This window comes from Zalophus californianus, chromosome 8 (assembly GCF_009762305.2).
Source record: "Zalophus californianus isolate mZalCal1 chromosome 8, mZalCal1.pri.v2, whole genome shotgun sequence".
Classification (NCBI taxonomy): domain Eukaryota; kingdom Metazoa; phylum Chordata; class Mammalia; order Carnivora; family Otariidae; genus Zalophus; species Zalophus californianus.
Window position 1 is genome coordinate 98,518,399 of NC_045602.1, and position 15,524 is coordinate 98,533,922.

The window sequence follows — 15,524 nt, forward strand, 5'->3', positions numbered from 1 at the left end:
TACAGTATCAAATAGCAAAATCTAATGTTAATAATTTATCAAGTGGCAAAGTATATTTAAATTTATATTATATTTAAATTTGTAAGAGAGTTAGGAATGTATCGGTATTTCCATCTGCCAAACCAAGAGATGGAGGTACTTTGTTTCTCAAAGCCCCACAGCGGGGCCAGAGTCCTGGCCAGAACAACGTAAATGGGTATCGTCCCTTTCCATTCTGAGAACCACCAGTAAAGTTAAGCAATGTTTAATGACACCTTTGTATGAAGTAAGGCACAGGGGCAGGAGTGGTGGGGAAGAAACATAAGAGTGACAGGCCAAGAGATGGAAAATTGGATGTAGATTTAAAAAAATGCATCTGGCAATGCTAGAATCATGTCAAATTATCCTTGCTGTCACTCTGAGGCATTTGTGTTGAGGTTGCCCATTGCAGCATAAGACTATAATTCTTTTCTCATCGAACTTCATTTATTATTGAAAAAATACTCGTCTGGTAAAGCAGTTTTAGAAAAACCATATTCTCCTTTAACTATTAAGTCTCTGTCTTTATTGGGTAAAGGGATTGGCTTTCATTATTACCTTCTAGAACAGTAAACCTGAAAGCATCTCTTCTGGAGGAGATGGAGAGAATTAAATCTGATGGAATACATATTTCCATTTTCAAAAGAACATTGAGTTTTTCCCATAGCGATTTTTGTTGATCTGTTGCCAAACTCTTTAACAATTGTGTAATTCCATCATAATTCCATCAACAATAGACTGAGGAGGATCATGGTTATAGTGATCCCATAGCCGGCACAGTGGCTGGCTCATAAAAGATTCTCAAAAAGAATTCCGGTAATGGATGGTGGGTTCTGAAGGATGAATCAATGTTCTTGGAATCATGATCTTCATCTCAACAACTTCTATCTTGCGCTTCAGAGGCTGTTGCTAGGGTAACTCGCTATCTAGTAACATTCCGAGAAAAAATTGCACTGGGACGTGTGTCTGTACAAACTACTCTATAGTTTAATTATTTTTTTAAAGATTTTATTTATGTATTTAGAGAGAAAGAGAGTACATGAGCGGGGGAGGGGCAGAGAGAGAGAGAGAGAATCTCAAGCAGACTTCATGCTGAGTGCAGAGACCCATGTGGGGCTCGATCTCATGACCTTGAGATCATGACCTGAGCTGAAACCAAGAGTCACTCAACTGACTGAGCCACCCAGGCACCCCTAATTTTGAAAAACATGGCCAAAACATTGACCAGTCTCAGTAAGGGAAGACTATTGGTAAGTTAAAGCTGCCTTATGGGGCAATTTTAAATACAGGATTTGCAACCAAATACATCTCATTAAAAGAACATTGTGAGTTATTAATTGCTTATGCTAAAAAACAAATTTCACAAGACACAGATAATTCCACCTTATCCTCTCAAACCAATTTTATTCGTATTCTGCTCTAACAAATATAGTATGAAGGCAACAGTTGTTTAAGTTTCTTAGCGTATGGCACAGATGAAAAGAAACAAACAGATTTCGAAGCAGTCCAGCATTTAAATGCTGTTTTAACAAAAGAGGCACATATTATTCTATTTAGCAGGTTATACCAGATATCAGAAGACATTTTTTTTCCTTGCAAGCAACAGACTACATTTATTTGCATTAAGTAAAAACATATCTTGATCAAGAAAATTACTTTTTTTTCTGATTTTCCTTTATATCACAAATGTCAGGGTAAGGCAAATCCTTAATGAATCATATGATAAAAACCCTATTCCCCAAGAAAATATATTGAACATATTCTGCTAACTTTGTTATTTTTCAAAGCAAGGCTGACATGCACCACATACAGAGAAAAGTCATTTCGAATCAAGTGCATCAAGCAGAACGGTATTAATTCACAAAGAGGCTTTTCAGGATTTCATAGAAAGATTTACAATTAGCTGCGGTGACTAATATGTGACCCACTATCACAGACAGTATTTTGGATGCCTCCTTTGTAAGCTTTTATGAAAGAAGACCTGTCCATCATCTGAATAGTTACTAGCTAGAGGAAAAGCCCCTTTGTCTCTCTTACAACGAATACCTTTCTAATTAGGACTACAGGTTTCTCCTGCTATGGGAAAGTAGTATTCCTATGAAACCTATCCTTAAGCCGAAATGGTGTAATGCAAAGAAACAATTACCGTTAATTTATATGGAAATATTTTTGAGCCTTCCCAGACCCTTTTCTGATACCACAGGGCACATCTTGCTAATGGATGCACAAAATAAAATGAGATAAAATACAGATGCTCACAGACACAGGTCAAAGCTATGGTGGCTTGATGCTGAGACACTTGAGTGTAGTTCCCAGGGAAGGAGCTGGGTGGGGCCATTCTCCTAAGCTTCCAGTTTTCCTAAAAGCAAAAGCCCTCTTGGGATTTCTTTAGGTTAACAGTAGCAGGTACTAATGTAGGTCTTTCATAAAAGCAAAGCGGCGTAATGCAATTTCAAAAAGCAGGGATACCTGTATTATGTTGAGAGCCTACTTTGATCCTCTGTATGCAAACATGACTAATATGGGGCTATTTTTCTCCCCCTCTCCCTCCTGTAAGCCATCTTGCCACACAGCCTGGCAGAAGTGAGGTTGGAAATTGACATCCAGGATTCATGTGCAGCAGAATCAATCTGCCTTTCAAATTTTCCATTGTATAGCCTGTTCAATGACAGCACCAGCGAAAAAAAGGGGTTTCCTGTGTTGAGGTGTCTTCGATCTGGCCAACAGCTAGATTTTTAATATCTTACTATTGAAATGGAAAGTGACTTCATTGTTCGTTTTAAGGATAAAATCTTATAACCAAACAGCAACCAAAAGGCATAATGAGGCAAAAATGAAAACACAATCTAATCATAAAAAAAGTTTAAACAAATTCAGGAATGCGGCTATGATATTTACCCCTCATTCTCTTAGTTTTGTTCTCAAAGATTTCTTTCCTTTCCTGCAGTTTTCATGCAGAGAATTCCTTCCCCCATTCCTACCCCACCCACATTTAAAATGAAGGAATAAAAATGGCTGTCGTGGATGATAAAGAGAACACCCGACTGAAATAATTCCAATCTCCACAGGTCCTAACAGGGACATTAGGTCTCTTTCATCTTTGTCCATTAAGAAGTCCCCATCCCTCTTGTCTCCAGCATGTTGTTTTCAACTGTAACTCATTACTGAGCATGAGTAGCACTAACATTTGGGAGTCACAGGAAAATGGGCTCCTAGCAGATTACTCTTGTCCAGTCCTTCACAGAATGATGGCGACTTTCAATTAAGTTATAAAGATGGCATGAAATATAGAAACTATCAGTATTTGTATGACATCATTTCACAGATCACTTAAAATGGGACTTTTCCTTGTTTTTCTAGAAAGCGATGTGTAATGGCAGAAGGGGACATATCCATTTCCATATCAAGCTGTAAAATAACAGCAGAAAGAGAAATGGCCATGTTCCAAAATCATGAGGTCCCTTAAAAATCATTGCTGTTAGGTTGGTAAGCATTTTTTTTTATACAGGATGTTAGAACATATTACATATGCAGAAATATAACTTGCTAATGATTCCAATATGCCAAATAAGCCATTCAGAGAGGCAACAAATTCAGAAAGGCCAAAACAAAATTCATAGAAAGAGAAGAAGGTGAATTTTCCATAGAGGAAAGAGCAAAACTGAAGAACTCCATGGAATATTTAGAAAATAGAACACCCTTTGATTTTAGAAATACCCAATTTGATCCATTACTTTTCTCCTTCCACTAAAAAATATATTTATATATTTATATATATATAAATAACTTACAATTCTAAAGACCTTATAAGGAAGGTGGATTTGACAAGATACGCAAGAAGCGGTATCAGTTTCCTCAGAAAAAAATAGACTGTTCTTAGAACCTCGGGGAGCTGTGGGAAGCGTGGGAAGCGGGCATTTTGCCTCATGAGGATCGCTGCTGATGTTGTCTCCGGGACAGACATTTGTGACGACTTCTGACTTTCTCCTTGGCCCCTCATCCCTTGTGCCCACTGTACCACTGGAACCTTGGCTTAGTAATGCTGCTTCTCCCCTTCAAGGCCATAATCAAGGGATTTCTGGGAGAGGGGATGAGCTATCAAAGTAGTTTTGGATTTGGCATGAACAAAGCAGACTATTTAAAAGCAAGCCAGAACTGTAAGCAAGACCTCCACTTGCCTCTAACTTCAAATGAGAATCTTTCTGTGGGCCCTCAAACCTTGGGTAAAGACAAAAGGTTCTCTTATGAAAAGCGTATATAAAACGAGAGATTTCAAGTAGAACTTTTAATATTCATAGGCATATGTTTGGATTCTAAATGTAGCAGCCCCCTCTCTTAACTAAAACACTTGAAGAGTGTCATCCCTTCCAACTGTGTCATTAAGAGTCACATCTCACTTGGTGGGCTCTATGCCGAAGCACACAATAAAGATCTCATGAACCAGGTGAGCTGTGTGGAAGGTCAGGGTCGAAGAATGCACCTGCAGTCCTGGCTGGGAAGGGAAAGCCCCCAATGGCTGCTAGCACCCGTCTTCATGGTAATGCCTCTACATTCTGCTCTGGATGAAATCCTCCTTCCACATTCCTCATTAACCACCTGGAACAGAACTGTACCCTGGGAATCTCTGAATAAAATACCATTTTCAATTCACTGTCCTGACCTTTTTCCAAGTTATTTCTGAGCATTTTGCCCATTTTCCTTTCCTGCCTCCTTTGTCTGGGGATTATACTGATATTGGGCTTGAGGATTCCTGAAATTTAGCCTGCAGTGTATCAAAGGATCATCATCTGTCTCTTTCTTTGAAGAAACCACTGTATCGACCAGCTCTGTGAGATAATCGAGAAAGCAGACAGGGGCCAGGATACACATGTGAGTGTTACACCGTGCCACGGTGACCCTGGGAAAAGTCATGAGAGAAAAAAACAGAAATTACAGGCATAGTGCCTGAAAGATGCATTAACGTGGGGCCCCTCACCAAGTTCAAGGAAACTTTTTTTTTTCTTTCTTTTTCTGCAGGTAAACAGAACACAATGCAGCTGGAGAAATTAGAGCAAAGGATTCCCTGTCCTTCTGTGGGACTTGCCCCCCCCACACCCCCCTCCTCTACAACTTTCACTACTGTCTTCCTACACCCACCCCCCCACCCCCCAGGGCCAGGAGAGGCCTGCAATGCCAAAGACCGTGATTGACTTCCATTTCTTTGTTCCTTTGCTTCATCTTGTGCCCCTGCCAAAGACAAGGAGAAACCATTTGTTAGATGAAAAATCGTAGATTTCATAGATTTAGCAGGGAATATCTTCTTAACACAGTCATTTATATGTTTCGTACCCCTCAAACAAGCCTACGAATATCTTCTTTGACTATCAAAATTTTTCCTGAAAAATGGCAGTTATTATCTTCCTAAATGATAGTGAAACTAGTATAGAACTCTATACTGACAATTGTTTTTACTCATGTTTTGAAGACTCAGAATTATTCTACTGTCTTCTGAACTAAATTCCTGATGTTGGGAAGCCTGCTGTCCACACCATACTTATTTCTTTTTAGGTTAACTCTCCTTTCCCTCTAATTGTTTTACTTTTTTTCTCATTGTCTCTAGTATTCTGCAATGCCTGTGTTGGGTTTATTTTAAACATGTCCTTGTGACTTATTATTCTTCTTTTAACTAAAAACTCATGATTTCTATCAATTTCTGATAAATCCTCAGCCACTATTTTTCAAATACTATCTACTGTCTCCTTTCAGAACGTGTACTGAAGACAAACACGTTGGTCATTCTCCTTCCAGCCCTCATGTCTCCTCATGTGTCATTCATATCACTATATGTTTATTGGCTTTTCCCAAATTGTTCTTAATTTTTCATAGTGTTGTCCTTTTCTTACAGTTTTATATCTGCTTTTTTGTCATTTAAATGTACATATTCTACAAAATCTTCAGAATTTTCTACTCTCTCAAGTTTTCATAGCGCTAATCATCCTGTCATTTCACCCACCAATTCTCACTCATGGTGGATCACTTCCTTGTGTGTTTTGTAAATCTTAAAATTGTGAATTCATCTTCAGAGAATTTTTTTTCTTCTGTGGGAATTCCAACTGATAGGTTCACATTTCCATTTGTTATCTATAGCAGGAGTAATACTGGTCTATAATCAACTATTAAATATACAGTCTGTGTATTGCTGTCTAACTTTGGGTGGCATAAGTTTGCATATCAAATTCATGGTGCATTTGTATTTTCTACTTGTCATAGGAGGCTTTTTCCTTCCCCACACAGCACTCTGGGCAGACAAAAGTCTCCTTGTTAACTTCTTGAGCTAGAAATCCCAGATTTATCTATGTAAAGGTATCAGTTCTAACATCTCCCCTTGACTGGCTCCAGGTCCCAGGTGGGCATTAGAATGCAAGGATCTAGCCATAGGGCCTGTCTCAGCATCAACGACCAATCTGCAGCCCTCAGGGAAACTCCATCTTCAGCTCACCACACTATTGCTTTGGCTTTCAAATTCCTCTTTTTTCTGGCACCTTTGCTTTCATGTCAGTTGAGCTGTGTATTTAAACTTTTTTTTTTTTGTTATAATTTATCTCTCATTTCTAAACATTTGTATTGGGAGATGTTCTGCATTACCCCACCTTTTCAGTTACCTGTTGCTACATCACAAACCACCCCAAAACTTAGTGGCTAAAAGCAAACGGCTTATTATGTTTCATGATTTTATAGGCTTGGGCTCAGCTGGGCAGTTTATCTGCTCAAGGTATCCACTGGGGCCAGAACATCCAAAATGGCCACTCAGTTTCCAGAATCTCTCTCCCTAAGGCCTTTCTCATTCTATAGTAGAGCTTGAGCTTCTTACAGGATTGTTGGATTCCAAAGGCAAGCATTCTGAGAGGGTAAAATTGGAAGTTACAAATCCTCTTAAAGTGTACCTTGGTAACTGCCACACTTGGACTGCCATGTTTCTCTAGTACCAACGGTGCAGATTCTATTACTACTTTTACATGACCTCAGATCCCTGTCGAAAAATTATTTTTACATTTGCAGAGTGTTCTATTGATTCATTGAGTCATTCCCCTATTGTCATTTATGATAGTCCTGATTTTTTACAATTATAAATTATACAACACTAAATATTCTTGCATTATATCTTGGAACTCTGTAATTCTAACTTGATTTCACTATATTTCTTTAATTTCCTTGAAGGTGTGATGCACAGAACTAAAGGCTCCTTCTTCCTTTTGAACCACCACATAACCTCTACAAATTCAGCTGTGTAAATATTTCTGTAGGAATCACTGAATTTCCTTGGGTCATACTGTTCTCTGTGACAACTGTGTTTAGCAACTCACTATTGTTTAGGGAGTAGTAGGGTGTCATCAAATAATTTTGTCCTGGGAGTGTTTGAACTTCCATTGATCATCCAAGTGACCCTGTGCAAGTCACTTCTAGTTCCTGGAACTGAGTTTCCTCAAACTAATCTTGAACTTTAAGTTTTGACAACTTATTCATTTGGGTAAAAGTATTGATTCATGTTTATGGTCAAGGAAAAAATTTTGACATTAACCAAGGAAAACATTTATCTGGGTACTTTATTTAGATATTGATCACATAGGAAAATCATAGTGTTTGTAAGAAAAATTCTAGACAAGAAGTCTATAGTTTGTTGGCAACAAAAGGGCAAAAGGTAAGGCAACACTGAGGAACTTGCATTTAAATTGTTCAGGTTTAGTCTTACTTCATTACTTTTTAATGGAAACTTCTCTACTGTATCATTTCTGCAGCTTAGCAGGATAATTTTAAATACACGAACAAAGTTAAAAAAAAGAGGAAGTGTAGAAAATATGTAAGACCACATTTGTATGAGTTTTATTTTTTTTAGCAGTCCTATGCTATACGTGTGTTACACAAATGCTATTATATTTAGTTTCAAATGATGTTCAAGACCATGATGGGAAGAACAGGTGTCTACTTTCATATATTCTCAAACTTTGTTCTGCTGTGATGCTGGAGCTCAAGAGTCTGGTGCAACATGGCCTTCTGGGTGAGTGCAGAGACCTACCACGAAGATGCAGGGAGTGCAAGAAGGTGCTGAGAGGCAATGGTGCTAGCACAATTGTGTTTTACTTTGGATGACCCACCATTCATTTATCCCATAGGATTTTTCCCAGTTAGTATTTTCAGCTAGGAATCTGAATAGTGAGCTTGACTTCTCTCCTCTAATCCTTCTCACCAGCCCTCAAGATATGGAAAGGGGTTATAGACTGCTCATCATTTTAGATAAATTTCCGTCTCTGCTGAGAGATTTAGAATGTTGGTTTGGAAAAACTCTTAAACGTGATCTGACCCAGACTATGATTTTCTTGGGGAGTTCCCTGAGGCTCATTCAACTCAACAAATCCTGTGCAGACACACAGGTCCACAGGTCGTGGTATGACAGCATATGACACAAATCAGGCTTCTTTCTGCCTAAACACACCCAAGTGCCTTTCTGCATTCTCCAGGGCAGAGATTTTGTGTTATGCTTAAAAACAGATATACTAAACAACTCAGCAGGTAGCTTCTGGAAAGGCAATGCTTCACAATCAGCTTGGGGTTGCTGAAATAATTTGATTCCTCCAGGAGGTTGGGAGGTTAGATGGATGGAAACATTTTTTTCCTGTTGTCAAAACTCAGAAAACCAGGGAACTGCACATTTGAATATGCTGTGGCTTATCTTTACCCCTCAAAGGATGGTAGGCTTCTTGCGGTTATCTTGGCTCCTTCCACTGTGTCATTTGGTATGAGGATTTTTAAAGTTTAGCCCGAGCCATACTGTGGGACTTGGCAGAACCGAGGGAAATCCAATATGCCATTTACAAACACTTTCCATGGCTGGTTTAATCAGTTGAAAATCCCACTACAAGGGCAACTTACCTATTAGTTAATCTTCTTGCTGACTCTCTGTTGGGTCATTTACACTGTCAACCTGACTATTCATTTCAACTGTAGCCAGAAAGGAAAACAAAAAAAAGGTTAAATCTTTATTAAACCCAAATCTCTCGAACACATTAAAATGGTCTGTGAGTTGTTACATTCCTGATCTCCTCTCTTATACCTCTTTTCAGTTCATTTGTATTCATTTAAGATTTGGGGAATAATTCTTGTAGATTTTTACCAGCAGGGGCCAGGGAGGGAAGAATTGCCTCTTAAACAACTGTGGAAGCTTAGTTGTCATTTTATACCAGATTTTTGGGTTGACATTTGGGTGTATTTGTTACCATCCTGAAGTAAATCCAAAGGCCTTAGTAGATGTCTAAGAAAATAAAAAGAAAACAAAGCAAAACAGATCACTGCCATGTAGAGAGGTAAGCAGCTCTCTCTGAAATGGCAATGTCAGTAGGCCTCTTTGGTTTGCTAGCTTTTCAAGTCTGAATTTCAAAACAGACTCTGTAAACTTGCCAGTAGGTGCATGCAGCAGCAGTGGATGCCTGCAATAGAAAAGCAAAACATCCCACCAGATCACACAGCAATGATAAAAACATGTGCTTTTACTTTAATTGTGTGTATTGTTCTATGCAAGCATTTGCATAAAAACAGAATGCATCATTAATGCCATTGTCCAGAAGTATTCCAGAGCAGGCATAGCAGTCACTCTGGAAATTTTCAAAGGTCAGTACGTTCAATTAGATGGATATTTTTAAAGCATCAAAGCCCATATTATAAATGGAGAGACAATATACAAAGGGAACAATGGTCAGACCATACATAACAATATAACTGATGAAAAAACCTCTGCAGCAACCAGCCTGGGCACTCCAACAACAGCCTTTGTAGCAATCAGCTTAGGATGGTCAGGACTTGGGTGGTGACTGCCAGCTTCACTCTAGTTTGCCTCATGATTCCAATGCAGGACCAGAGAAGGCCAAATATGCTCCCAACCAGTCACCCACTTCAAGTTTACCCAAATCCAGCTTCCCCATGCCAACCAAGGACCTACAGTCAGAGGATGCTTGAAGTCTTTTCTTAACTATAAAGGTTTCCCACTTCCCTACCTGCCTTTGAGTCAACAACACAAGTGATAATGGCTGACACCCTGGCTATTATACCTGAATAAGTAACCTCTGTTTGTTCTTGTTTGGGTTTTCTTCATTTATTGCACAAAATCAACAGTCCAAAGCTCTTTTTCTCAAAGAGGAAAATTCGATTAAAGCAAAATAGTGGCAGATGCTGGTTTTCACACTCCAAAGAGGTTTGAAGAGGAAATGACATTGAAGGGCAAACCACCCAACTTTTTCTCAAGGAGGAAGGTTTTAAAAGCAGGTCTCCACAAATTATAGCAGAAAACTTCTCTAATTTGGGGAAGGAAACAGGCATCAAAATCCAGGAAGCAGAGAACCCCTCTCAAAATCAATTAAAATAGGTCAGCACCCCGACATCTAATAGTAAAACTTATGAGTCTCAGAGACAAAGAGAAAATCCTGAAAGCAGCTGGGGAGAAGAGATCTGTAACCTACAATGGTAGAAACATAAGATTGACAACAGACTTATCCACAGAGACCTGGCAGGCCAGAAAGGACTGGCATGATATCTTCAGAGCACTAAATGAGAAAAATATGCAGCCAAGAATACTATATCCAGCTAGGCTGTCATTGAAAATAGAAGGAGAGCTAAAAAGCTTCCAGGACAAACAAAAACTAAAGGAATTTGCAAACAAGAAAGCAGCCCTACAAGAAATATCGAAAGGGGTCCTCTAAGCAAAGAGAGAGCCTAAAAGCAACATAGACCAGAAAGGAACACAGACAATATACAGTAACAGTCACCTTACAGGCAATACAATGGCACTAAATTCATATCTTTCGATAGTTACCCTGAATGTAAATGGGCTAACTGCCCCAATCAAAGACACAGGCTATCAGATTGGATTCACAAACAAGATCCATCAATATGCTGTCTGCAAGAGACTCATTTTAGACCCCAAAACACCCCCAGATGGAAAGTGAGGGGGTGGAAAACCATTTACCATGCTAATGGACACCAAAAGAAAGCTGGGGTGGCAATCCTGATATCAGACAAATTAGATTTTAAACCAAAGACTGTAATAAGAGATGAGGAAGGACACTATATCCTACTTAAAGGGTCTATCCAACAAGAAGATCTAACAATTGTAAATATCTATGCCCCTAACAGGGGAGCAGCCAGTTATATAAGGCAATTAATAACAAAAGCGAAGAAACACATTGACAACAATACAATACTAGTGGGGACTTTAACACCCCCCTGACTGAAATGGACAGATCATCTAAGCAAAAGATCAACAAGGAAATAAAGACTTTAAATGACACACTGGACCAAATGGACTTCACAGACATATTCAGAACATTCCATCCCAAAGCAACGGAATACACATTCTTCTCTAGTGCCCATGGAATATTCTCCAGAATAGATCACGTCCTAGGTCACAAATCACGTCTCAACCGGTACCAAAAGATTGGGATTATTCCCTGCATATTTTCAGAGCACAATGCTTTGAAACTAGAACTCAATCACAAGAGGAAAGTCGGAAAGAACTCAAATACATGGAGGCTAAAGAGCATCCTACTAAAGAATGAATGGGTCAACCAGGAAATTAAAGAAGAATTTAAAAAATTCATGGAAACCAATGAAAATGAAAACACAACTGTTCAAAATCTTTGGGATGCAGCAAATGCAGTCCTAAGAGGAAAGTATATAGCAATACAAGCCTTTCTCAAGAAACTAGAAAGGTCTTAAATACACAACCTAACCCTACACCTAAAGGAACTACAGGAAAAACAGCAAATCAAGCCTAACTCCAGCAGGAGAAGAGAAATAAAGATCAGAGCAGAAATCAATGAACTAGAAACCAAAAGAACAGTAGAACAGATCAACGAAACTAGGAGCTGGTTCTTTGAAAGAATTAACAAGATTGATAAACCCCTGGCCAGACTTATCAAAAAAGAAGAGAGAAATGACCCAATTCAACAAAATCATGAATGAAAGAGGAGAGATCACAACCAACACCAAAGAAATACAAACAATTATAAGAACATCTTATGAGCAACTCTATGCCAGCAAATTAGATAACCTGGAAGAAATGGATGCATTCCTAGAGATGTATCAACTACAAAAACTGAACCAGGAAGAAATAGAAAACCTGAACAGACCTATAAACCACTAAGGAAATTGAACCAGTCATCAAAAATCTCCCAACAAACAAAAGCCCAGGGCCTGATGGCTTCCCAGGGGAATTCTACCAAACATTTAAAGAAGAATTAATACCTATTCTTCTGAAACTCTTCCAAAAACTAGAACTGGAAGGAAAACTTCCAAACTCATTTTACAAGGCCACCATTACCTTGATCCCAAAACCAGACAAAGACCCCATCAAAAAGAATTATAGACCAATATCCTTGATGAACATGGATGCTAAAATTCTCACCAAATACTACACAATAGGATCCAACAGTACATTAAAAGGGTTATTCACCACAACCAAGTGGGATTTATCCCTGGGCTGCAAGGTTGGTTCAACATCTCCAAATCAATCAACATGATACAATACATTAACAAAAGAAAGAACAGGAATCATATGATCCTCTCAATAGATGCAGAAAAAGCATTTGACAAAGTACAGCATCCTTTCCTGATCAATACTCTTCAGAGTATAGGGATAGAGGGTACATACCTCAATATCATAAAAGCCATCTATGAAAAACCTACAGTGAATATCATTCTCAATGGGGAGAAACTGAGAGCTTTCCCCCTAAGGTCAGGAACGTGGCAGGGATGTCCACTATCACCACCTCTATTCAACATAGTATTAGAAGTCCTAGCCACAGCAATCAGACAACAAAAAGAAATCAAAGGCATGCAAATCGGCAAAGAAGAAGTCAAACTCTCACTCTTTGCAGATGATATGATACTTTACGTGGAAAACCCAAAAGACTCCACCCCAACACCTCTAGAACTCATACAGGAATCCAGTAAAGTGGCAGGATATAAAATCAATGCACAGAAATCAGTGGCATTCCTATACACCAACAACAAGACAGAAGAACGAGAAATTAAGGAGTCGATCCCATTTACAATTGCACCCAAAACCATAAGATACCTAGGAATAAATCTAACCAAAGAGGCAAAGGATCTGTACTCAGAAAACTATAAAATACTCATGAAAGAAATTGAGGAAGACACAAAGAAATGGAAAAATGTCCCATGCTCATGGATTGGAAGAACCAACATTGTGAAGATGTCAATGCTACCTAGAGCAATCTACACATTCAATGCAATCCCCCTCAAAATACCATCCACTTTTTTCAAAGAAATGGAAGAAAGAATCCTAAAATTTGTATGGAACTAGAAAAGACCCCGAATAGCCAGAGGAATGTTGAAAAAGAAAAGCAAAGCTGGTGGCATCACAATCCCCGACTTCAAGCTCTATTACAAAGCTGTCATCAAGACAGTATGGTACTGGCACAAAAAGAGACACATAGATCAATGGAACAGAATCGAGAGCCCAGAAATGGACCCTCAACTCTATGGTCACCTAATCTTCGACAAAGCAGGAAGAATGTCCAATGGAAAAAGACAGTCTCTTCAACAAATGGTGTTGGGAAAATTGGACAGCCACATGCGCAAGAATGAAACTGGACCATTTCCTTACACCACACACAAAAATAGACTCAAAATTGTTGAAAGACCTAAATGTGTGACAGGAGTCCATCAAAATCCTAAAGGAGAACAGAGGCAGCATCCTCTTCGACCTCAACCACAGCAACTTCTTCCTAGAAACATCGCCAAAGGCAAGGGAAGGAAGGGCAAAAATGAACTACTGGGACTTCATCAAGATAAAAAGCTTTTGCACACCAAAAGAAACAGTCAACAAAACCAAAAGACAACCGACAGAATGGGAGAAGATACTAGCAAATGAGATACCAGTTAAAGGGCTCGTATCCAAAATCTATAAAGAACTTTCAAACTCAACACCCAAGATCCAATCAAGAAATGGGCAGAAGACAGGAACAGACATTTTTCCAAAGAAGACATCCAAATGGGCATCAGACACATGAAAAAGTGCTCAACATCACTCGGCATCAGGGAAATCCAAATCAAAACCTCAGTGAGATACCACCTCACACCAGTCAGAATGGCTAAAATTAACAAGTCAGGAAACGACAGATGTTGGCAGGGATGCGGAGAAAGGGGAACCCTCCTACACTGTTGGTGGGGATGCAAGCTGGTGCAGCCACTCTGGAAAACAGTATGGACGTTCCTCAAAAAGTTGAAAATAGAGCTACCATATGATCCAGCAAATTGCACTACTAGGTATTTACCCCAAAGATACAAATGTAGGGATCCGAAGGGGTACGTGCACCCTGATGTTTATAGCAGCAATGTCCACAATAGCCAAACTGGAAAGAGCCAAGATGTCCATCAGCAGATGAATGGATAAAGAAGAAGTGGTATATAATCACAATGGAATATTATGCAGCCATCAAAAGGAATGAGATCTTGCCATTTGCAGTGACATGGATGGACCTGGAGGGTGTTATGCTGAGTGAAATAAGTCAATCAGAGAAAGACATGTATCATATGACCTCACTGATATGAGGAATTCTTAACCTCAGGAAACTGAGCGTTGCTGGAGTGGTGGGGGGTGGGAAGGTGATAGACATTGGGGAGGGTATGTGCTATGGTGAGCGCTGTGAATTGTGCAAGACTGTTGAATCACAGATCTGTACTTCTGAAACAAATAATGCAATATATGTTAAGAAAAAAAAAAGAAGATAGCAGGAGGGGAGGAACGAAGGGGGGGAAATCGGAGGGGGAGATGAACCATGAGAGTTGATGGACTCTGAAAAACAAACTGAGGATTCTAGAGGGAGGGGGGTGGGAGGATAGGTTAGCCTGGTGATGGGTATTAAAGAGGGCACGTTTTGCGTGGAGCACTGGGTGTTGCGCACAAACAATGAATCATGGAACACTACATCAAAAACTAATGATGTAATGTATGGTGATTAACATAACAATAAAAAATTTTAAAAAATTAAAACGAAATTTTTAGAGGGAAAAAAAAGAAAGCAGGTTTCCGTTCCATCTGCCAAATATCCTGCATTTCTGGGTTTCTTCTTCTAAGCCCCAGTTGTAAACTGGCCAGATGCAGCAAAGCTACATATATAAGGAGAATAATGCATGTACTTTCCAGCTTGGTCTACAAAATTACTCTAAGGTCGCCCATCTTCATGAGGTAGTGTGCAGAATAAAATATAGGAGAGCACCCCTTCTCTGTTTCTTCCTCCATCCCAAGGTTCACTGGTCCTGAAATCTATTAATAAATAGCTTCCCATGATCAAATAAGTTTGGGAAAAGCAATGGTAAAAATTTTTGATAAATTTCTTTACAGCTGAGCTTTCTGAGAGCCTATAATATGCATGGAGAATCTCAGAGTGAGGAGTAAATCTTAGTATTTTCCATGTTTATTTCCCTTTTATTCAATGAGCATCGTATGGGCTTGC

The 15,524-nt window shown here is 39.1% G+C and overlaps 1 protein-coding gene across 2 annotated transcripts in view; it reads right to left on the reverse strand.

The window, feature by feature from the left end:
* Positions 1 to 1,246: 1,246 nt before the first annotated feature.
* The window catches only part of MACROD2 (mono-ADP ribosylhydrolase 2), a 2,068,343-nt gene continuing 2,054,065 nt past the window's right edge, over positions 1,247 to 15,524 (reverse strand). Inside the window, exons 18-19 of one of the 2 annotated variants that reach the window (XM_027621583.1) lie at positions 8,926 to 8,994; positions 1,247 to 5,244 (exon numbers count right to left, since the gene is read on the reverse strand). In XM_027621583.1, the coding sequence (XP_027477384.1) occupies positions 8,933 to 8,994 (62 nt within the window). In that variant the 3' untranslated portion in view covers positions 1,247 to 5,244; positions 8,926 to 8,932. The remainder of the gene's footprint in view (positions 5,245 to 8,925; positions 8,995 to 15,524) is intronic. The other variant, XM_027621584.1, reaches the window with a different exon arrangement.